General features: G+C 43.0%; 2 protein-coding genes across 2 annotated transcripts; one reads left to right on the top strand and one right to left on the bottom strand.

Annotated features, from left to right (window-relative positions):
- Nucleotides 1-1367: 1367 nt before the first annotated feature.
- On the top strand, nucleotides 1368-10725 carry AMDHD1 (amidohydrolase domain containing 1). The gene is made up of 9 exons (XM_058805783.1): nucleotides 1368-1527; nucleotides 2013-2119; nucleotides 3381-3445; nucleotides 4427-4704; nucleotides 7333-7558; nucleotides 8515-8639; nucleotides 9456-9549; nucleotides 9936-10096; nucleotides 10472-10725. Exons 1-9 carry the CDS (start codon nucleotides 1385-1387, stop codon nucleotides 10584-10586), a joined length of 1314 nt encoding a protein of 437 aa, XP_058661766.1. The 5' UTR covers nucleotides 1368-1384; the 3' UTR covers nucleotides 10587-10725.
- Nucleotides 10726-12308: 1583 nt separating this feature from the next.
- Nucleotides 12309-23957, bottom strand: HAL (histidine ammonia-lyase). Its single transcript, XM_058805402.1, has 20 exons — nucleotides 23657-23957; nucleotides 23073-23133; nucleotides 22877-22904; nucleotides 22508-22582; nucleotides 22337-22409; nucleotides 22186-22252; nucleotides 21968-22005; nucleotides 21758-21883; nucleotides 21347-21486; nucleotides 19847-19894; nucleotides 19090-19237; nucleotides 18910-19005; nucleotides 18736-18794; nucleotides 17882-17962; nucleotides 17126-17191; nucleotides 16878-17043; nucleotides 14668-14802; nucleotides 13992-14100; nucleotides 13830-13899; nucleotides 12309-13409 (listed from the first exon to the last, which is right to left on the bottom strand). The coding sequence occupies exons 1-20, from the start codon at nucleotides 23901-23903 to the stop codon at nucleotides 13269-13271; spliced, it is 1974 nt and encodes a 657-aa protein (XP_058661385.1). The 5' UTR covers nucleotides 23904-23957; the 3' UTR covers nucleotides 12309-13268.
- Between the last annotated feature and the right edge of the window lie 234 nt (nucleotides 23958-24191).

Genomic DNA, 24191 nt, shown 5'->3' with positions numbered 1-24191 from the left:
ATGAAGCATAAAATCTTCACAGATTCTCAGGTTTTAAATCAGAATCTGACCTTGAATCTCAGAGAAGCCTAGAGCACAAAACTGATCTTTTCTTTTAAAGTGTAACAGCACAGCTCACAGGTGTGTTGATCTTTCCTTTTTCTCCCCTCCACTGCAGCATGCTGTGTTTCATTCCTGACACAACAGCCCTCAGCCCACCACCCCTGCTTAGGCCTCCCCACCATGGGATGTCCTTCTGTGCTTGTGATGGTGCTGTTGCCAGGTTCCTCTTTGATTTCTGCTTTCAAACGTATTGTGATGCTGCTGGGGAGTGCCACAGTCAGCAGCAGGAACTCCTGGGAGTGGTAAAGCACCCTCTACCAGCTCTCCTGTCAGTCTTCTGCATGCCTACGTGGGAGCTCAGGAGGAAGACAAAGGTTCTGTCGTGTTGCAGCATTACACCAGGGGAGAAGAATCACGAGGTAACACCCAATTTTACTACAGTTTTACTCAATTTTCAGGTTTCATATTAAATACAAGTTACTGTGCTTTAGATGCAAATCTTGCCTCATCTGCAAACAACTTCGCCAGAAAGGTTCATTCCAAGAGCCAACATACCCAACTGTTTCTGCTGGGCAGGAATATGTGTATGCACATAGACGTGTTACCAGCATTTAAAATCTATTCTCTTTCTAAAAGAAAAGAAGGTGTATAAAGAAGATTCCCACCCCAGGAGAAGTGTTTGAGGGCCCTCTTGTTTAGAAAGACACTCCATTTTCCAGCTGGGGAATACTGGATTCCTTAAGACGTTGTGAATATGTGAAGAGAGAAGAAAACCAAAAAATCCGTGTTGGGAGGAAATATTTGCTCCCTGTTTCTCCCATCCCCCGTTCTGCAGGGGGCAGCAGAATCGCACAAACATTTCGTTATTGGAATCGGGTGAATTAATATCTTTCTGGATAAATGAATGTCTGCCTGAACATCTGGCGCGATGGGAGGTGTTGCGGTCCCTCGGGGGTTGTTGCTGGGATGCGGGCAGGGTTGTTGGCGCGGGCAAAACGATGGATTAACTGGAGAGGTGATGGACGCCGGGGAGGGGGCAGGTGGGCAAACAAACGCTCCCAAATCAGAGGCTCCTATTTTCTTGGCAAAGGGAAATCTCCAGGCGGTGCTGTGAGGACTCAGGGACCGGGGAAGCCCCAGCTGGAAAACCCGGAGCTTGGGAGCTGCTCACGAACCAGCGCGATGCACGGGTGCTGTCCGTGTTATCCTGGACCGAATCCCGCAGAGCAGGATGGCAGGGCAGACCGGGCCGGGCAGGGCCGGGGGCGGGAGGGCCGCTCGGCCGCGCCCCCCGGGACTTTGAGCCCGGCAGCCCCGGCGGTGTCACCGGGCGGCCGCGGGCATGGCGGGGCGGCAGCGACACCGGCTGCTGCTGGAGAACGCGGAGCAGCTGGTGCTGGTGTGCGGCCGGCGGGAGCCGTACCTGCGGCGGGACGGCGCCCACACGCTGGCCCTGCTGCGGGCCGCCAGCCTGGTGGTGGGGCTGTGAGTGCTCCCGGGGCTCCGCTGGGAGCGGGGCTGGCGGGAGGGCATCCCCCAGCGCGGTCCGGGATTCACGGGACGGCCTCGACCTCCATGGGAGAGCAGTCCCAAAGGGCTGCGGCTTCCCGGGGCGGGAGCCAGGTGCAGGCGATAGCAGTGGGATTTGAGTGCCCTGCGGATAGACGCTGTGTGCTCGCTGATCCGCAGGAGGAAAGCAGTGTTACCTAGCAGGAATTAGAGCGGAACAGTACCAAGGTGTCATCCAGAGGGATCTAAGGAGAGGACAAGCGTTATGGCAAACAGCTTGAAACGAATGGCATCAGCCCAGTGTTTGCTGTGCGTCTGTAACACGGGCGAACCACCTCCACATGTGCATCTTCAGTGCATCTCCTGAAGGTCCTGCCCCTCTTGTTCCAGGAGCTCTGTCGTCGAGCAGTTGACTTTTGAACAGGCTCACACGCTCTTTGGTCACTGTCTGTGTGTTGCAGGGATGGCTGTATCAAAGCTGTGGGCCAGGCAGATGTCATTCGCAATGAGTTTTCAGAAGCAACGTTTGAAAGGATAATTGACTGCTCTGGGAAGTGCGTGTTGCCAGGTAGGTGTATTTTTGTGATACAAAGAATAGCACTGCCAGCAGGTCAAGGCACATGATCCTGGTACTCAGCGCTGGTGAGACACATCTGGAGTGCTGTGTCCACTTCTGGGCTCCGCAGTACGAGAGAGACATGGAGCTGCTGGAGTGGGTAATCTGCAAAGATTATGAAGGGTTTGAAGCACCTCTCTTACGAGGAGAGACTGAGAGAGTTTGGTCTGTTCAGCCTCAAGAAGAGACAACTGAAAGGGGACCTCATCAAAATCTGTAAGTATCTGAAATGGGGGATGGCCACAGGAGGTTTCCAGGCTCTGCTCGGTGGTGCCAAGCAATAGGACAAGAGGCAATGGGCAGAAACTGATGCACAGGAAGGTCCACCTGAACACGAGGAAAAACTTTACTGTGCAGGTGACTGAGCACTGGAACAGGGTGCCCAGAGAGGTAGTGGAGTCTCCCTCACTGGAGATATTCAAGGGTTCTTTCGGGCTTCATGGTGGAGCTCTGTCTCCTCTTGTTTTGTCTGTAGATCTGTTCCTCTGTATCGTAGATCCCCACAGGTAGCTGACCCACAGAAGGACTCTTCAGATTCACTGCTCTTTTCTGTGCTCTCTTAGCCCATCAGCCATTTGGCCACAGGGTTCAGTCTATCCATCCTGCCTGCAGTTGTGTGAAGGCAAAAGGGATTTAAGTCACAAATTCTGCAGCTTTGCCTGATAAAAAATCCCCAAAAGATGGGCAAGTCTATTGCACATTAAACTCTCCAAGTGGTGTTAGTACATGAGCTGTCAGATCTGTTTCTCTTACAGTGGCCTTGCCATTCAGCAGTGTCAGTTTCAGAGCTTGTAGAAAAGGCTCCCACTGTAACAAATGTTGCTAGACAAAGTCTAGTGTGCTAAGCCCAGCCTAAGCAGTCTGCCTTTTTTTAAAGAGTACAGGCTTAAAGTCTAATGAACTCTTTCAAAGTTTGCTATTAATCCTTTCTTCCACAGTTTGAAAACTTTATCAAAATACCATGACAAACTCAGCAACTGATGCACTTACCTAGAGCCCTTTTGCCTAAGGTGTCAGCCATAAAAAAAAAGAAAGAAAATTAATAGCCTCTGAAGAAAATCCTAGATATTTGGCTGGTTGGATTTTTGCTTCTCTAACCAATAGAGACTTTTTAGGGGAGCTTCTGCTGTCTATTTAATTTGCTTGCATGTTCATAACATTTTCTCTTACACAGTGAAGTAACTCAAGTGTACATTTGCATTGTTTTCTTTAGGCCTGGTAGATGCACATACACATCCAGTGTGGGCTGGTGATAGGGTTCATGAGTTTGCAATGAAGGTAACAGCATAAAATTACACAGATGGATTTTTCTTCCTCTTTTTTTTTTTATTGTATAACTGTTTCTACTTCCTAGTGACTCTCATCTTTCTTTTACAGAAAAATACATAATTTCTGTCAGATAATCTACCTGAGGGAGGAGGGATGATTTTTGAATACTGATAGGCTGAGAGAGGAGTGTACCTGCAGCCTTTGCAGCCACTATTGATATATTTTTACATTAATTGAATCAATACAGGAGTGCCATCTTCTATTACTGTCTATGTCTTGATTTTTGCCTTCCTTTTTCTTTTCCACATAAATGAATTTTGAGCTAGAGATTGGTTTTCCCCTTGGACTTAGGGGAAGGCAAATCTTTGGAATAATTCTTTTTATGCTGCTTTGTGGTGGTGTTCACAGGGGTCCTAGGACGAGGGAAGAGACAAGAATCTTGACTCTGTGTTTCAGAAGGCTGATTTATTATTTTATTATATATATTATGTTAAAGGAAAATTATATATTAAAACTAGAATAGAGAATAGAGAAAGGATTCACCAGAAGGCTAGCAAGGGATAGAAACGAATGGAATGATAATAAAATCTTGTGACTGACCAGAGAGTCCAAGACAGCTGGTCTGCGATTGGCCATTAATTAAAAACAACCACATGAGACTAATCAAAGATGCACTTGTAGCAGGAGATAATTATTGTTTACATTTGTTTCGGAGGCCTCTCAGCTTCTCAAGAGAAAATATCCTAACAAAAGGACTTTTCATAAAATGTGTCTGTGACACCGCTTCTTACAACATTTTTTCACATAAGTGAAAGGGAGAGAGAAGAAAAGGGGGAGGGAGGAAGAATTAAGGGGAATTTTCTTCTCCTCTCTTTGTCTCTCTCACTGCAAAGAGACCTCAAGGCACTTTGCAGTATCTCTTGGATGGAGAACACACTTGTTTGCTGCTAATTGTACGGGGTGGTTTTTGTTTCTTGTCTTTAACCCAAGCTGGCAGGTGCGTCCTACATGGAGATCCACCAGGCTGGGGGCGGGATCCACTTCACGGTGGAGCACACTCGGGAGGCCACGGAGGCCGAGCTGCTGGCGGGGCTGCAGCAGCGCCTGGGCCGCATGCTCCGCGCGGGATCCACGCTGGTGGAGTGCAAGAGCGGCTACGGCCTGGACCTGGGCACCGAGCTCAAAATGCTGCGGGTGATCGAGCGCGCGCGGAGATCCACCGACATCGGCATCTCCTCGACCTACTGCGGAGCCCACGCCGTGCCCAGGTGATGGACTTCTCCTCCTCTTCTCAGGCACTGCTGCTTTGCTCTGGAAACTGGCTTCTTCTGCCTCGCTCCTCAAAAACAACGTGCTTGAAAAACAACAGCCAATGTTTATTTATAGGAATCTCTCCTGGATTTCAGGGCAGCATTATTTAGTGACTCCTAAGTGCCGGCATAGGCTTAGCTCAGAAACCCTGTCTCCAGCTGATGCTCACACTGAACATTACACAGAAAGTTCTTCTGCTTGCATTTGCTGCCATCCTTCAAGCTTGGTCTCTGTCATGAGATTTTATTTTAGCCAAATAACAACAGAAAATACCGTATTTAATCTTTATATAGCTCCATAAATGAAGTTTAATTATGCTTCCATGCAATGAAGACTTGCATGCATCTTATAGCTGTGAGATGAAAATTAAGCTGTGTTTAATCAATTATTCTGATGGTTCAAGTAGACATGTCATAAAAATACTTTCTCACTTCTGATTTTGATTTCACTATGATGAAAATAACATCTTAATGTTATCAGATTTCAGTGTATGAAGGAGCTAATGAGGAGATTTAGCTGGATATTTTGACATACTAAGTGTTAGGCTGCTGCAAGACAAGGCATGTGAGATGGAGGCAGGCTTCTTATGTGGCAGTATTCGAGAGATGTTTGTTAAAAGAAAAAAAAGTGTACTCCAAAAAGAAAAATCCCCAACCTTTTCTAACATTCAAGAAAACATGACCTAGAAAATATTTTTAGCAATCTGATTCTTGTGTGTTTGGAGGAGGATGGTATATTATCTTTTGTCAATCTAACTATGGAAAATGAATCCTGCATCATCTTCAGATTCTTAACTGGGAGATGGTTAAAAATAAAGTAACCAAAATTGGCTGAAGGCAGTAACTGCTTCTTTCAGGAAGTTCTACTAAAATTTAGAGGACTTAATGGTAAAATAAAATAGACCTTCCACCCCAAACTATATCTATATATATTTCTTAGCCCTTTCTCCTTCCCCTAAAAAGCCTTGGCAGAATCTCAGTCAAAAACCTGATAAATAGTCTTTCCCACCAACATGCTTTGAGCATTTCTGTAAACCAATGAAATAATTTCCAGTGTTTTTACAAACATACTAATTCTCATGTGTTAGGAAGACAGTTATGCTTTCTCATTCTTTGCACATTTCTGTCCCCACTGATGCACATCAAGCATAACAAAATGTAGTAGTAGTAAGGATACTGTAATTTAAGTAAGGAGAAAAGGTAGTTGGGAGTTTGAGGAAATTTCCTGAAGGAAATACTGAGTTATCTGTATTTTCCAGTTTAGGAAAAATTTTTTAAACCATCTCTTCTCTTTTCAATCAAATGTTTGTGTCTAGACTATTTTGCTTGAATTTTATGCTAGCCCTCAAACTTAGACTCTGGTTTGGGTTGTCATTTTGACCAGGAGGAAATCTGCAGTTCTTCCTTGGTCCCTCCAGTCATCATTTTGAGTCAAACTCATGATATGGAAATGTCTGATTTTAAAAAATCATTCTTTTTTATTGTGAAGTGATTATTGGGCCATTTTCCACTTTATCAAGAAATTTTCCAAGTGTTTCCCTGAGCAGAATTCTTCTGCATTAAAACAACAGCAGTTTTGTTTTGCGTTTTGGGTCATTATGTCCCTCAAAAAGTGAAACCATTTCTTAGTGTTTCCCTCTGTTTTGGCTTGGCTCTGGCCCTTATCTTTCAGCCCAAATTCCCCCAAAGGCTGGTGAGTAGACAGAGAAAAGGGAGAAGCCTTGGCAGGGTCAGAGGCTGAGCAACCCTGATGCCTGTTATGGCCTTGTTTATAAATTCAGCCAGAATTTGGCTTCTTGAGTTGATTCCATTGCAAGGCTCCCAACTCAGCCTCGTGTGGCACTCCACAGTGCCAGTGTGTGCCTGCCTTGCAGTGCCTGAAGCGAGCATTCAGGTTGTCAGGAATTTAGCTGCTGTACATCCCTTGTCCTTAGACATTAAAATTGGAAAATGCTAACTCACCTGCATGTTTTGGGATTATTTGCTCTTTCTGAGGCATTTAGTGATCTCTCCTGGGTTATTTTTATGTAACAGAGGATTTATAAATGGTTCTGACTTTTGCGAATCAAACCTTGGGAAGCCCCTCTGATTAGAAACAGTTTTCTGTCCATCACTCTGAGTGATATAAAAGGAGGAGAGGTGAATTAAAAATAATGACTTATACTGCATATCCCCTTTGAGCTTTGATATTTGCATAGAAGTATTGTATGAATACCATTTAACCCATTTAAATACTCACATATTTTAAATAGTTATATTTTAGGATACAGTATAAAGAGGTCAGAACATATGAATAGGAAAGCAGAAAAAATTGGTTCAAAGTACCCCATATCTTTGTTAGCATCCAAGATGCCAAACTTTTTAAAAACACTCAGTAATACAATTTCATTTTCTTTGAATGGAAAGTAACTTATGTTGGAGAATACATGAATTACCATGGGGCTTAATTTTTTAATTTGAATTTTTTTGAGGGATTCATATTTACATAATTTCCTAAGTAATTCAGTAATTGCATGTATGGCTAGAGTGTGTGCCAGACTTCAAGGATGTTACTCACAGGGCTCTGTAACATTTTCTTTTTGTTAGAGGGAAAACTGCTGCTGAAGCCACAGATGACATTATCAATAACCACCTTCCCAAACTGAAAGAACTCAAACTAAGTGGTGAAATACATGTTAACAATATAGATGTCTTCTGTGAGAAGGGAGTCTTTGATCTGGAGTCTACAAGGAGAATACTTCAAGCTGGAAAAGATATAGGGTTACAGATTAACTTCCATGGTGACGAACTGCATCCGATGAAATCTGCTGAGGTACGTCTTGCTTAACATTAACATTCATTTTGGCTCCTGTGGGAGCCCAATCTGTGAAGGAATTGGAGTTTTCAAAACTGAGGTTGTGTTTTTTAAGACTTTATGAAATGACCATCTGATAGAAGCAGGTGCCAGGGAGAGCAGTCCATGTGCAGCTTTGCAGGTGAGGACGTGGGAGGAGGCCTTGACCTCTGGGACTAATGTGCACTGGCTAACCAAACATTGACTTTGCTTATCTTCCACATGGGATACACATTGGGAAGGTGGATATCCATGCACCCAAGAATGACAAAAACATGGTTTCTATGCAACTTGAAAAATATTTTCTTGTTAAATGTGATGTTAGAAACAACAAGCCAAATTGCAGTGAGCACACTCAGCGGTCTCATTACTCAGATATCAGTTTATCTGAGCACGCTCAGAGAGGTGGTTTAGTCAAGACTAGGCTCCCAAATATCTTGATAAAGAAAGTCCCTTTGGCACCATGTTTCACCATCATTTAAATATTGACTCCTTCTTCTGAGGTCTGCCCAAGCTGTATATAAAAAAAAACCCAACTAAACCAAACCAAAAACTTGGTTGATCATAAAAGCCTATTTGACTTACCCATTGAAGGCAGCATTCAGTTTTGTGAACTATTTTCTGATGGATCATTTATGAACAGGAGTTGATAATGTTTTCATCCATGGCTCTCAAATAGTTTATGTTTTAGGCTGGTAAAAACACCACTGAAGGTGTGCTTCTACTCTGTGGGTGGATAAAGTGATCAACTTTTCCTGCAGTAAATTAACAAATATTTTGTCTCTGTATTCTGATTGTTTTTCAAGCATTCTTTACTGTGTCTCTTCTGGTATATTTTGCTTTAATAGTGAATTGTCTTTTCCAGTTGTTTAGAAACAGCTTTTTAAACTGAATTAATTGAGAACAGTGAGTAATTTGCTTGAATATTCCCTTAGCTTGGAGCTGAGCTGGGAGCCCGGGCCATCAGCCACCTGGAAGAAGTCAGTGATGAAGGTATTGTGGCAATGGCAAGAGCCAAGTGTGCTGCTGTCCTTCTGCCAACAACAGCCTACATGCTAAGGTAAGGCCTAGAGTGAAGGGAAACTTCTGTAACTGCAAATGCCTGTGTGTGGTTTGAGGGAGTTTTAATCCAAAAGCAGAAGGGTGTTTCTATGCCTTAATACAGGGAGCTGAATGAGCCTCCCTCCTTATGTCTTATTTCTGCTAGAAATCCTCAAAACTCTGTGAGATTGCTGAAAAGTCTCACAGTAGATTCAGAGTGGCTTTATGGCAACTATGGCTAAAAATTCCTACGGAGTGTATTTCCAAGTGCCCCCCTACAAACACCTACACAGATTAATCCAAGGACTGAACAATTTTGAAGTGGCTCTTCCAGATATTGAAGTTATTGGTAATATCTTTTGCATTATAATTGCTAAGTGAAAGGATCTCTAATGTATGCAGACTAAACTCACAGACTCAAAAATTGGGAAGGGGCTATTGCATCGCATGTGCCACTGCTCATATTTTGGAGCCTGTCTTTGAAGCTATAAGAACTAGAAAAAAATATTTTTTAGAAGTGAAGACTTTCATCTTGTAAATTCTTAGATGGCTAAGATCTGGCTAAATACCAGAACTTCAGTGGTCTGGAGCCTGATGGTTGACACTGGCTGGTGCCACATGCAGTTACTGCACAAGCCGTGGCTCACACTTCCCATTTATGTTTTCCATAGGATAATAGGTAGGTATGCAAGAGGAGGATTTGGGCTTTTACCTCCATAAGGATCAGTGTAACTGAATGCATGAATGTAGCCATACTGAGAGATGACTTTTGCCCTTGTAAATCATTGTATGATAACTAAGCAAATTGTACTGATCAGTTTATTTTTCCCACTAGACTGAAGCAACCTCAAGCTAGAAAAATGTTGGAAGAAGGTGTTATAGTTGCTCTTGGCAGTGACTTTAATCCTAATGCATACTGTTTTTCAATGGTAAGATAATCCTAATACTGAAACCATAGAATTATGAAATTTCTTACTAGTACAACTTGTGTGTAGGTCTTGTACACTTTGTGGCTTCATGTGCACAAGGAGAGCTGCCTGCCCCATGCAGACAGCTGTCTGTGTGTGTGTGTATTGGTAGTTTTTGCCAGAAATTCTTGAACCAGAATGGGTTCCATCCTTCATTTGCACTGAGAGGCCTATTTAAAATGCTCTCAAAGCTACTGATTTTAGAGTTCTCATTTTGGATTTGGCAAAATTTATGTTGTACAAAACAGCTCCTTCTGTTGCGCAAGGAAAAAGGAGAGTGCTTAGGGATTTGAAGCATAAACAGCTTTGTGTTGCTGGAAACTCCCATTGTGCCCTTCCTTGCCTAGCCTATGGTGATGCACCTGGCCTGTGTGAACATGAAGATGTCAATGAATGAAGCACTGGCAGCTGCCACCATTAATGCAGCTTATGCTCTGGGCAAATCAGACACACATGGCTCCTTGGAGGTCGGCAAGCAGGGGGATCTTCTTATCATAAACTCATCAAGGTTTGTTCTTCCACTGGCATTAGAAATGTGCTTTAACCTTAGTTATCTTCACTGAATAAAGGGACACTGGTAGCATTTCAGACCCACTTTCATTTTCCTTAATTACTCCAGTGGAAAATAAAGCCTAAGACTTTTGGGCTGTTATTACAAGTAATCCGTGCCTAACTACAAATCACCTAGAGATAATATGTGTTTATTTTGTGGAATAAATTCTCTACTGATAGACTCACTGTATTCATGCAGTAAGAGACAACGTGTAGATATGGAATAGTGTTTTCCCATTTTCAAGCAAACCTTATAAAATTGCTGGGTATGCTGGGCATGTGACCTGCTCTTATGCAAGTTCATATATTCTTAAACATCTTGTCTTTTTAGGTGGGAGCACTTGATTTACCAGTTTGGTGGACATGACTCATTGATCAACTACGTTATAGTTAAAGGAAAAGTCATCTATGAAAATGAGAGGTGTGAGGCAATGGGCAGTTACTGAGAGAAGGCAGTAGTTCAGTGAGCTACTAAAATCAAATTAGGATGGAGTATTTCAAAGCAACAGACAAATCAGATTTGTATTTACTGGTAAATTGTTTGCCTGCTCACCTTACTCTTATTCAAATAAACCTTACTAAGCATTACCCATTTGGTGCATCTCCATGTCCATTGTCCTTCTATCCAGCACACTAAATAATTTCTAATTGTATCCATCTTAAATAAGACAGTTTCAAAATATGTTTTCCTATATAATTAATATATATTATAATATTTGAAAATAACCCAAACAAACTGGCAATGAATAAACAGAGTTTGGATCCAGGTGAGATTTACTGGGGAAGGTGATGCTAAGTAACCTGTGACAGAGGACCAGGGGCTCAGGCATGTACATTTGGGATGGCCCTTGGCTGTGTAGGCAGAAGATCACATGCAGTGTCATACAGATGTTCCAGAAAAGACATAATTTTATTTATTCTAGGTTGAATCTGAAATAACATGAGATCCACTTGTTTGTGGAAGTTTGAATATGATTCTGGTAAATTAAGTATGATAACTTTTACCCAAAGCTGTGTTGAAACTTAGGAGCCTAACTTTTCAAAAGTGCTCTTTCATTTATCTTTCAACTGCTGCTTCCCCCACCCCTGCTTATAACATCATTTAGGAATGCAGTATGTGGAAAAAGGATGATGATACAGCTCTGGATAATTTAAGCTTTTGCAGTATTTAAGCAGAGGATCTGGGGTAGGAGGGTCTCTGAATACCCATGGACTAAGTATTTTCTTCAAATTTTCAAATGGATGGTGGCTGCAGAAGCAAAAGGGATTTACTTTCTGAAGTAAAGAATGAAAGTGCACCTGACAAGCATGAAGAACTTCACATCAAAAATAGTTATTGATATAAGCAAGTGACATAACCTGTGATACAGAGCAGAGTGCTTTAGTAAACCAGACCCTTGAGGAAGGACAATGGTCTCATTCTGATTAGCAGGTATTTGAAACCATCATGAACATGCATGAGCATTATTTTGACCTCCTGATCTCCCCGAGCCTTGGACACATCTGTTAGCACCCAAAATCTGCAAGCCATCCTCTGTAGTGTCTTTCTTCGTGCTTTATTTGATCCAGGCTAGCCAACCAAATCAGATTTTAAAACAATGTAATAGCATTCCTGCCACCTGACGTGTTTTCCTGCAAGCAGATGTTGTACCAGATGTGGATGTGGAACTTTGTTTTTATGAAGCTTGAAAGAACATCCCAAGTATGTGATTGCACAGTCCATTCTGCCCAAGACAACCTTCATAAATAATGTTTATACAGGGATTTGGGAAGGCTATCAGGGAAGGAGCACAGGCATTTCTCAAATGCAGGGTGCAGGCAGAGTGGTGCCTCTCAGCCCTGCACAGGCACAGTGCAAAACCTGAGTCCAGTGTGCTGCAGTGTGTGCCGGGGATCCCTTGGTCCCACAGCCAAAAGCAGGGGTGAGTGGGAAGCAGGGCCCAGAATCTCTTCTCTGAATGCTCAAGGCATTGGCTTGGGCATTTGGCAACCTGCCAGGTTGCCAGCAGGCAGGAGCCCTCTCCTCAGGGCACAGTTACCATGCCAGGTGTCAGATGCTCAAAGGCAGCCCCACAGTGGAGCTTTGGCTGCCCCTTGCAGCACAGCCAACAGCCTGGGGAGGCTTTCAGCTTGTGCTGAATGCCCCTCAGCCACATCAGTACTGCCCTGTCATCACTGCGCCATGAGGTGAAATCCATGTCCTGGTTCTTCCCTTGCAAAACAAAGCCTGTGCCAGAGGTCAGTGTTGTGACACAGAGCACACCGACTTGTGATCCCTCTGTGGGGACAGGGCCCCTGGCAGACAGGCAGAGACCTGGGGAGCCATGGGAGTGTAGGGCTCGGTGCTATTGCCTCAGCACTGGTTCACATGCACTAGTCCTACACCTCCTCTTCTCCCTTTTCTGGCCCCTGTGTCACCTGTCCTACTTCCAAATTAAGCTTTTGCTTTACATTTTCATCATCACACAAGTGACAGGAAAATAGATTGCTACAACTATATGTGAAGCCTCAGTTTATTGATTGCAGGTGTGGGCCCATAGCTCTTGGAAAGCTGCATTAAATGTAGTCCATCACCAGAATATAAAATATTTGTTCTGGAGCAGTGATCTCCATAGCACATTCCTATGCACACAGCTCTCCTGATTTGTGAAGCACCTGCTCTAAAAATGCTCCTGTTGTACAAGAGCCTATACCTCACATATGATCTGCAAAAGAGATTAACTAAGTGTAAAGATAAACTTGCTTGTGGCAAAATGAAGGGGATCACAGCAGTTAACCAAGGGGGGAGAAGAAAGGTAGGAATATCAAACTTAGGCTGTTTGGGATCATTGGCACAGATGGAGAGAAAACAAACAAAATGTTGACAAAACAAATACTGGTTTCATCAGGAGTCTGAATGATTTGTATTCAGAAGTTGATGAAATTCAGTGAAAACCACACTACCATGACAAAGTTGTCTTTTACACATGAGGAAAGCAGAGAGACTTTTCTTTACTATCTATTTGTGCATCTGAGCTCGACAGTCAGGTCCTCTGGGTCGCCTGGAGAAACCACATTGAGCGTGAGTGGAATGGCCATGCTCAGGTGAGGCTCTGGAAGGGATCTGCTCTCTTCCAGGGGATCACAACTCAGAGCTCATTCTGATGCCTGTGGTCATGACTATCATCTGCACTCATTCTCAGGGAGAAAGCTGTAGGTGAAATGGGTCTTGATTCAGGGATGTGTTCCCTCCTGTACTTTTCAATGTAAGGGTAGGCCACTTCCCACACCTGTGGAACAAGAATGTGAAACAGCAGTCAGAGGCAAAGAAAAGGTCAGCTAAGACATCAATGCATGAGTTCAGGAAACTCTGAAGAAAAGTTATTGGGTGGGAAATGCTGTATGGGAGGAGCAGAACCAGAGAGGCAGATAGAGCAAGGCTTAGGGAAGAGCATGTGGAGGGAGCTGACAAGGCATGGGAAAGGATACAGCTCCAAGGGGACAAGGTGAAAGGATTCAAGGCAAAAATACTTTGTCCTTCCTTGTTACCAGGCTAAAGCTCTGTGTGCAATAGTTGGGAGAGGGTCACTGTCACTTGCTACAAAACTACTTGGCCATGAAGAGGGTTGGGCAGCAAAAACAGCAGATGGCATGGACAAAGAAAAAGGGTTCTAGACAGTCCTGCACAGAAGCCAAAAGCCAGCACTCACCTTCTGCTCCACGAGCAGCCTGTGAGCTGCTTCAATGTCTGGGGCCATGAAGCGATCCTTTATCCAGGGCCTGTGAGGAGACATTGGGCAAACATTAACCCCACTGGCAGCAGCTGCTCTCCATGCAGGCAGCCCCTGGGGAACGTGTTTGCCTGCTCTTACCTCACCACGGAGCGCACAAGGTCGTAGACCTTCTCCAATGGCGTGGTGGTTCTCAGAGGGCGGAGGAACTCAATGCCCTGGCAGGCGGCGAGCAGCTCGATGGCCAGGACTGGGAAAGCAGAGCAGCCAAAGGGATGTTGGCAGGCACAGCTCAAGGTGAGGCTTCCTGTCTAAAACTACCCCTGGCCTTTGTGCTCACTCATATGGTTCAGGCAAGGTGAAAAACCAGTGGGTACACACCCCCAGAGAGACAGCCTAGAGCCAGGATCATTCCATGGGTGATGCTGAGGGCAGTGCCAGCCTCAGCAAGCAGATTTTGGGTGCTGTTGTACAGACCTTTCAAGTGTACAGGAACTCCTGGTCACCAGAATCTTAAATCCCTAGGAATCTCTTCCAGGGTAACTGGAATACTCAAATTAATGTTCATCATAAATCAGAAAGCTTCTTTTGCACTGAGAAAAGAGGAGCCTGAGCTTAAAAAAAAAAAAAAGCTCTCTCTCTAAAGCTTGCCAGAGCCCACATGAAAACACCAGGAAAATGACAGCACTTTGGAAGAGAGTCTTCTGTCTGGAAAAGTTTGCATAGTATCTGCCTACCTTACACCTGATCATTATTGGTATTAGCCCCTCATTTTCATGATTCAAGGTCTGTCATGAAATCAGAATTTTAATTTTACCTTGTTCCACATGTTCAATAACTCTCAAGGCTTTTCTTGCAGCCCATCCTCCCATGGACACGTGATCCTCTGTAGCAGCACTGGTTGAGAGAGAATCCACAGAAGAGGGGTGGCACAAGGCTTTGTTCTCAGACACTGCAAAAACCCAGCACAATGAATGAAGGACAGAATAGGCAGGAGACAGCAGAAGCAGTGGACAACACGGACATAAGAGCCTGCCCACCACCTTGGGTCCAACTACTGCTCCTCTTTTGAGGATGCATCAGTATTTTACCTGGACTGAGTAATTTGTAATAACCACCTGGAAAACTACCATTGCCTCTGAAAACACTAACCAACAGCAGTCTTTAGATGCAAATATTAACCAAATACAGAATGACAGCTCACTCTTCACTCCCTTATGTCCAGTTTGAGTTGCTGTGGCTCAAAGGCCTGGAGGAAACTGAAGCAGAAGAGCAGACAGCATAACTGAAACACAAGCCTGGTTCTGCCTGTTGCTCTAGGGCTGTAAAGAGCATTGGCTCCCTCTGGTTTGGTCACAAAGATCACCCCTCCCCTGCTTTCAAGAATACAGCGAGAGATCGGCATCTGGTCTGCTCATTGCAGCTGAGGCACCTTCAGAACTTCCTCTAGAAAGATGGGGAATGCAATATAAACCTTCTCCCTCCCTCACCTCACAAGGCTGCCCACATCCCTGAGGGTGACACACTCCAGCTTTGAAAGCCAGGTGCGAGATCTGGAATAAATTCTCATGCTGCATCCAAAAGCAACAGGCAAATGGCTGCAGAAGAGGCCTTAGGCACCACTCAGTGACAATTTGAGGTTGAGAACCGCTCTTTAAATGAGAAGAAATGCAGTCTGCATTCACAGCACTCTGGCTGCACTCAGCCTTTTCTTTCTGAAGCCCAGCGGGATGCTGTGTAACACTCTTGCCAAATTAGCAGCTTCAGAAAAGCCACAGGAGCAACAGAGAGGCAGTGACACCAACTGCAAATAGGCTGGAGTGACAGTCTAGGACCAGAGCCCAGCTGACACATTCAGGTGATGGCAGGTCCCAGAGAGGCTGCATGTGATCACTTCAAACAGCTCGGTCTGGCAGGCACAGAGCTGCTGGAGCAGGGGCAGACACACACATATCCAGTGGTGTTGCAAAATATCTGCAATTTTTTTCAGATTTATCTATTAACCCTGGGAGTGAAAAACATTAGCTGGTACACAAACAACCCAGAAACTGGCAGAATGATTTGAAAAATATTGGTGATTAAAAAAGTTAAGAAAAATAAAACAAACTCAAACTTCAGATAAAAATTCAGATAAAATCCTGGCTGTTTTGATCAGGATGAGGTGATTTTGACCCATGGACTTCTAGTGTCAGCAGAGGCAGGGCTGTAATTTCATTTCCCACAGCAGAAATCACAAACACCCCAGAATCTGTCAGCCCAGATTGCAGAAGTGTGCAGTGAAACCTGAAGCCATGCAACCAACTGAAGCCTAAATTCTCCCCAGCCAAAGGTAAAGCTTTCAGCCCCTAAACAAGGGGATGAGCATTCAGGCTCCTCTTCCAGACCCACTTCCCAAACCAGCCTCTAGGCAGAGTTCCTTTAGCCCACTGATTTAGTTAATTCATTTGTTTTTCTCCAGAATGTTTACGTACACATTTAACCTGATATCCTCTGTTCCTGTGTTTGTTTTTAACTTTTAAAATCTACTCTCTTCTCACAGCATGTTTATCTTTATATTGGCCCATGTTTCCCTGAACCTCTGAACTGTAGTATGCCAGCAGCCAGCAGGCTTCTTGTTGCCTTAGCCATGAGTACTAGAGGAAAAACTGAAGTGATGTTTCATTTAAGTGTGCTCCCCCAATAGCCAGCCCTGCAAACTCCAGTCTTCTGAGGGCTCTGGGGTCTGATACTGATGTGCCAAATGGAGACAGCCAGAACTGAGGGCATCAGGCCACCTTTGGGACAAGCTTTCCCACCAAAGTCTGCTCAGAGTCTGCATGCCCAAGGGTTGCTGCAGAATAAGGAAGCCTGAAGTGAAATAATTGCAGCCACACCCAATGCTCATACTTTACAAGACAGCACAGAGCACATGGAGAGGACACAGAAAACAGGAGCTAGATACCTTTGTGTCTACTGTTAGATTGCATCTGTCTGAAAAAAATCAGTCTTTCCAGCTTGCTCTCTCTATGGCATTGCTCAAGCACTCACCCAGGGCAGCTGCTGTGCAGTGTGCAATCATGAAGCCCGAGTTCAGACCTCCTTCAGTGACTAAAAATGCAGGCAGTTCACTGAGTGAGGGGTTGCAGAGCCTCTCAATTCTTCTTTCACTAATTGCAGCGAGTTCATGCACACCAATTGCTAAATAGTCCAGAGCCTACAAAAGAAGATCTCATTAAACCAGATGAAAGAAACAAACCAGAAAAAGGTTTTTTTCCTTTCTTCAAATGCTGAATTACCTTTGCAGGATATTCACCATGAAAATTTCCTCCAGAAATGGTCTCTTCTCTTTCAGCAAACACCATCTTTAAGGAGAAGTTAAGGCCCATGTGGGTGAAATACAGTTTACATGAGTGATATACGCCAGTTATTAGAATATCTTAACTGAAGGAATGTTTGTGCCAATAGGCTTTTTTTTGCAAACACATTATATTGCTTCCACACTTCCACTTTTCAGGAAATGAAAACACAATCTCAGTTCTTCAAATGTGTAGGTACAATTTTGACATGTATTTTTTCAAATAAGCTACATAAAGGGATGTCTTTGATCGAGGGTGCAAAAAACCCCAACTGTTCAGATCCTAGCATAGATTTTCAGTTCCTTGATAGATTCTCTCCATGACAGTTACAATTTTGGCACTTAATTAGTCCAAATTTGAATTGGACTACTTCCAATTAGAAGAATTGGATTAGATTCTAATTAAAGATAAAAAGATGTTTATAAGATTAGAAGCAATAATGCTTCTCAGCAATTGATATGATGCTATGTACAGCATCATTATAGTGCTGACAGAAAAGCAGCTGTGCATTACAGAGCTGACAGAAATCCTTCAATGCAGTCATAGGGAAAGGAAGAGAGGTTGCTGTTGCAAACAATGACAGTTATTGACCAAAGCCAGTTATGACTTTTTTGCCTCCAGTGTAACTGTACAGAAGAAAAGAATAAAAAAGGCCAAGCAGAATTTTATATAGTAATAAAGTAATCAAAAAGATACAGGGTTGTCTGTGGCGCTGTTGAGTTCCGTCGTTATTATGTCCTTCACAAAAGCAATTGTATCATTTACAATTCCATGGACCTAGAACAAAAGACATTAGTGACTGAGCTTAGTATCTGTACTCAGTTCACTTTCAGGATGCTGACTGAGCTGCAGGGACCCCCTTTCCCACTATTCCACTTGATTTTCACAGATGGAAGACGGTCTTGGATTTGCTTTTAACATCAGGAGCATCACTGCCAATCCCAGACACTTTAAAGATGGTATTTACTATTATTATGGCCGTTTTGCCAAAAGAGTAATCTGAATATGACATTGTTTACCTATTTGGGTTGGCTTACCTAAATGGAAGGTATTTATTCAGTGGCAGAAGTGTTATGAGGGAAGAAGTAGCCTTACAAAGACTTACAGAAAACAAAACCTCTTATTAATTAAATTTCATTAATTCCACTGATTTAATAGCTTTGCTCCTGTTAAAATGCATAGGATTGAGGAATTCCAATAAATCTGAAATACTACATTCTGTTCTGCTTCTGGAAACACCCAGTTCATGTTACTAACACCAATGCAGAAGAAAATCCCTACAAAATCTGCAAGCACGGAAACCAGCACTTTCCCTCTGCTTCTGACCTCTGGCCTCTTCCAGATATGGACACGGCTTTGTTCAATGCTGCCTGATCTGTACACACATGACAGCAACAAATTGCATGTCTCCATTAACAGTATTCAGGCAAAATAAAGCCACTTCCTCTAACAGTGTCAGACAGCACCTAACTGACTGTATTTCTGAGGTGGAAATTTCACCATCATTTATCTATTGTTACAGAAGGATCTAAAAGTCAGTCTGTCTTTACCTGAGGGCAGCAGCGCATTGTGTATGCGTCCTGAACTCGGTCACAGAATCTGTGGCTCTCTAGAAGACACAAGGAGGGCAAACCCCAAATATTGCTTACATAAAAGCATTGTGTCCTGTTGAAGGACCCAGCCTGTCCTGGTAACCTGAGAGGGTGAAGGTTCAGATTGTTCACCTGCTATTTCTGATGGATGATGGTCAGAATCTAGAAGGGACCTGAACCGAAAGGCCACTTCAGCCTGCCCTCGATGTGGGCGCACTGCATGGATGTCTAGTAAGAGAAGTTAGACTGTCAGGCTGTGCCTCCCTTGTCAGGAGATACTTAGCAAACAGACGGGAAGGGCCCAGTACCCACCAGTGTCAAAGGCCCTCGTTGTACCCTTCAGCACTTCCAGTGTAAGGGCAGCAATGATATCAGCTTGCCTCGCTATAGCTCCGGCCCTTTCCACCGCCTCACACCCCAGCGAGGTGATCATTTGTGTCCCGTTGATGAGCGCCAGACCCTTCCAAGAGAGAGCAGATGTCAAGTGAATTCACTGCAGTTATTTCACACACTGTGACAATTCCCCATGTCTGTGACAATTCTCCTTCTCACATGAAGGAGGTAAAGATCTTTGCCTAGCTTTTTGTACCATCCTGAAATCATAAAATGCACAGCTTGACTGAGCATCTTTGCTGCAATAAAGTGTTTATACTCATGACCCCATTAAGTCTCTGCAGATACCCTTGGAGCACCAGTAGTTCCAAGTAAGTCAGATACCTGCTTCCAGTCAGGCATCTGACCTCCTGTTATGGTCAAAGAGCAGAGAGGTACCTTGAAGGTGCCTCTTAGACAGCTGTTTCAGGATGGCTTTAAGTGCTTTTGAAAGAGACCTGTCTGTCTCCACTGACCACAGAGCCAATCTGAACACCAAGCTTGGGTCTGACATTTCAAGTCAAGTAAGGTGACAGTAGGAGTGGTGACTCCCACTCCTGATAACACTTCATCATTATCCTTCTGAAGTTTGATTTAAAATTATTATTAATTAATGTAATGCTTTTATTGTACCTATAAAGCAAATAGTGATTGACTATGCTCTTTTTCATCAGCTGGCATCATTATACTTTATTACCTCTTTTGGTTTCAAGGTAATTGGTTTCAGTCCATGAGCTTCCAGGACCTGTGAAGGAGTTAAATGCCAAGGCAGTCAATGAAAAATACTTTTCAGTCACCAAAGTCACAAAATTAAGTCACTAAAACTTAAATGTTTCCATGAACAGAAATATTAACAAATGTCTTAAGTGATGGGAGAAAAAGAGCTTTACATCACACATATTTTTTTTCTGCTGGGCTAAATAAAGGGCTTCCAAACTAGCATCTCACTTCCTAGTGCTAATACAAGACGGTAGCAGGAGCACCGAGGCAATATATATGTCACTGTCACAGCCCATTAACATCTACCATGTTCTAGATGATGGGAGAGGGCAATAGGAAAGAGGGCTGGAAACCTCTTGGAAAGGCAGTTCTGCCTACACCCTGCCTCATAGCATTTTGGCTTGGCGTAAATTATTCCTTTTTAAATGATCCCTAATCCTTTCTATAGAAAATCTCTAGTGACAGGAGGAGTCCTATCCAATGTATTCTGTACATTTCTATTCTATAGGGCAATTGCTCCTGCAGGAAATGGAGAAACAGCATAACCTATTTCTCATTTAATCCTCTCATCCTGTCCAATGGAAGAGGTAATGCACCTCAGAAGTGTACAGCTATAACTTCTGGTGTAGAAGGTCCAGGACACACTGGTCTGCTTCTTCCTTACTCCTCTCCCTGTGCAGTCCTCAATCTTTCTCCAGTCTATAGTGATGTACACCTATCAATCCATCAATGGGTCTGGTATTCAAATGTTCATGGGTAGGAGTTATAGGTGTAGCAGAACAAACTACCATGAAAGACTTTGGAGGGGCTGGACTTGGAGATACTTAACACAAGATCAATCTGCTGGTGTTGGTGGCAGAATAACGATGGATTAAAAACTAATTTCATTGTAACATTTCCATTTTGTGAAGGAGAATGATATAAGGGCTCCTTGTAACCCTAGCTAATTTATCAAAAATGAAATATCCAAACCTGTGTATTTACTTAAAGCCACTATAAAATCAGTAGAAATTTTACTGCAAAGATCTTGCCTCCAGTAAATCTCCAGGTATGCTCAGCATTTGAGAGGTGATGTTGGATTTTTTAGAAAAGTATTGATGCTCACGGAGCTGAAGATAGAGCAATAGTTCTTTCATAGTTGGTATCATATCCTCTCCATTTCTCCAGTTCATAAATGATGTCACTGTGGTATCTTGTATAGCAGTACTGTGGCATGATATTTCTTTAGAGGTCAATATCATGCTGCTTATTTATGTCTGCTCCAGTGACATTGTATTCTCCATGGATCCACCTTTCTCAAATTAAAGGATGAGTTGCTAAAGGCAACCTAGTCCCAGTTCAAACTGGGAGAGAAAATGCAAAGACTTGTACATGTTACTAATCTGAGCAAAAGCTCTCTTTCTCTCAAAGCTGCATGCAATTTGAAAAATGAGTCAGTAAGCTAAAAAAAATAAACTATCAGCTGCACAAATCTTACATATTTAGCATCAGCCCAGCCACTCTTCGGGGACCACATCTTTCCCTCTCCAATTAATCCCAGAGCAAGATGAGAGAGAGGGGCCAAGTCTCCGCTGGCTCCAACTGTCCCTTTCTCTGGGATATAAGGAAGGCAGGATGCTAGAAAGAAAACAAAAATCACTCCTTTTAGAGCCTTCCCTTGATACACTCCTTGGAGAACAGAGAAGCCAGCTCACAAGTGTGGCCACAGTAACAGCCTACAATCACGGACAATGGCACCAACAGGAATACTCTTGTTGCAGCTCTAGTCCTGATCTCTCACAACTACCAAGTTGAAAGACCAGCATCTGCATCTTGACCCGCACCCTTTAATAAAACAGTTAAAAGAAAAAAAAAGGGAAAGGAAGATTTTCTTTAAACATCTTTTTACCATTAAACACTTCAATAACTTGCTCGAGGGTTTCTAGGGATATTCCACTGTATCCTTTGGCTAGGACATTGATTCTCAGTGCCAAGAGCATGCGAGTTCTCTCCGGGGTCAAAGGTTTCCCCACACCTGAAACAGTAACAGAACCCCCTCGGTTACTCACCCGCTACCAACAAGCGCAGAAAAGGGAAGCACCAAGCAATCTCTCATTACCTGCAGAATGTGAACGAACCAAGTTCACTTGAAGCTCCCTACAGAAAAAAAGAAAATATGTCAAACCTCAGAAAAAGTCTCATCAGGTTTGATTTTGCACAAAAGAGAAGGAATTTCTGAAGCAGCTCTCTCATTTAACCCCAAATACAGGGTCAAACTGCACCCTCCACTTCCTTTCCTGAAAAGAAAGGACAGGGAAGGCTGCCCACACAACATACCTCAGATTGCTGTTTGGGATTACAGTCCTGGCAAACTTTCCAAAACCCGTGGTGATTCCATAAACAACTGCAAGAAATGTACACTGCTGGTAAAGGAGGGAACCTGATGAAGTCTTCTAAACAATTAGTAGTTAAAAGCAAAAATATTTACCTGTCTGTTCCTTTACGATTCTTTCAATCACTTCTCGTGATTTTTTGACTTTAGTTTCAGCTTCGGGTGTGAGCTAAAACAAGAGTAGTTTAAATATTAGTTTATTTGTCATTATTTAGCTGTGGAAAAATAAACATATAATTTTTAGCTGTATTTGTCCAGAATTTTTACCTTTATCTTGTAGAGTCCCTTTCCTAAATTGACCAAGTCCTCCGTTGTTAAGCTGTTGCCATCTAAAGAAATATACTACACCAAAGAGCCACCTTTTAGTTTGGGACATGGATACATACAAAGTTACTTAATAGTCACTATAAATAAAAAATACAGTCACAACTTGGCAATGACAGGAAGCTTCTTCATGCTTATTCATAAGACAGGAACTCGGGTAACAAAAACATAATAAGCACATTGTAATTTTTGTTTCCTAGACCCAGCCAATCTGATAGCCCCTGCTTTTGTGAAATGCTGGATGAACTCTAAGCATTTTCTGGTGAGTAGCAGGATTTGTTACTGAGTTGTAAAATTATTGGTGATTCTTACCTGTTCTGGTTCTCGGTATTTGCTGTATCTGAAAGTTTTGTAAAGGAAAAAGGGCAGACAGGATTTCACAGGCAGTGACCACTCAATTACAGCTAGCAATGTGTTTTAAGAATGAAGGAACTCTAAAAAATGCAGGAAAACTAGAAAATTATAAATCTATAACTGCAAAACTTCACAAAGCACTCAAAAAGGATACAAATGAACTCCTTCTGGCTGAGATGGTATGAAATCTGGAGACATTATATCTCCTTCTATAACTAGAAGAAATATGCAGAATAAACACATACAGACACATTTATTACAAATTGTAATAAATAGCAAATTAACTTATGTGAATAATGCAATTTAAAAATGTTTAAATTGCATTATTCACATAAGTTAATTTGCTATTTATTACAATTCACAGCAACAAGAATTCTAATTTCCAGTTATCAGCCCTGAACATACTTGCATGCTTCTGGGAAAATAACAAGGAACTATGTATTTATTTAAGATATTCCAAAGGCTAAGGCAGAACAGCTTACACTATATATGACAGCAGATACAAAAGATATATATATTGAATCCTGTACCTTCTAACTTTTATGTAGTTCTGTTCTTAAAAATTAAATTTTCTTAAATTATTGGGCATTATTCCATAAAAGCTTTTTTATTTACAAAATTTACAAAGGTAGACAATCTCTCAGGTGCAATTTTAGATGAATCTAGATAAAGCCACAGTTTGCTGTCTCAGATGACAACACAGACATTCTACAATGCAATGCTTAAGACTTTGCTTACCAACTTCAACAAATTCATTGTCTTCCAGAGCATCCCCCACGGTATCATCAAGATCCAGCAAGCCAAGACCCTTGCACCTTCGAATGTAAAACTTGACTTCTTCCACTGAGGCAAATCCCCCGTTGTCGGGTTTGTTTTTCATGTAGCGTCTCACAGCTTCCTTTCCCAGCCACTCGATGGTGTTTGTGGAGCTCAGGCATGGCACTGCCAGCCACTCTCCTCGGACGTGCACCGTGTACCTCGGCATGCTTGCTCTCCTGAAATTGCTCCTTGACCAAGAAGGGCTGCAGCGTGCAGCAGCCTCACATTTACCGTGTGATGATGGCCTGAAGAGCTGTGCCTATCTAGAGCTCAGTGTTGCAATCGGATAGAAGCAAAAACCCACCCTCAACATCCTCACCTTTGTAAATAAACGAGATCAATGTGTTTGGCTGACTTTGTCCAATCAAACCAAACCCAGGGAACACACCCTTTTCACAGAAATGACACACCTCCCTAGCTATTGCTACAGGAATTTTATTCCAAAGATCACATC

This window comes from Ammospiza caudacuta, chromosome 5 (assembly GCF_027887145.1).
Source record: "Ammospiza caudacuta isolate bAmmCau1 chromosome 5, bAmmCau1.pri, whole genome shotgun sequence".
NCBI classification, from domain to species: Eukaryota; Metazoa; Chordata; class Aves; order Passeriformes; family Passerellidae; genus Ammospiza; species Ammospiza caudacuta.
The sequence above is the reverse complement of the archived record's forward strand: the minus strand, read 5'-3'. Positions and strand labels throughout refer to the sequence as shown.

Excerpts from the sequence above, each read along its gene's own strand:
- AMDHD1 (XM_058805783.1), top strand. The coding sequence starts at position 1,385 with ATGGCGGGGCGGCAGCGACACCGGCTGCTGCTGGAGAACGCGGAGCAG. Across the intron at positions 4,705-7,332 it reads GGAGCCCACGCCGTGCCCAG|AGGGAAAACTGCTGCTGAAG; the intron begins GTGATGGACTTC and ends TCTTTTTGTTAG. Across the intron at positions 7,559-8,514 it reads ATCCGATGAAATCTGCTGAG|CTTGGAGCTGAGCTGGGAGC; the intron begins GTACGTCTTGCT and ends ATATTCCCTTAG.
- HAL (XM_058805402.1), bottom strand. The coding sequence starts at position 23,903 with ATGCCGAGGTACACGGTGCACGTCCGAGGAGAGTGGCTGGCAGTGCCA. Across the intron at positions 22,905-23,072 it reads CAGCCAGAAGGAGTTCATTT|ATACAGCAAATACCGAGAAC; the intron begins GTATCCTTTTTG and ends CAAAACTTTCAG. Across the intron at positions 14,803-16,877 it reads CTGCACAGCAGCTGCCCTGG|TGTCTGAGAACAAAGCCTTG; the intron begins GTGAGTGCTTGA and ends GGGTTTTTGCAG.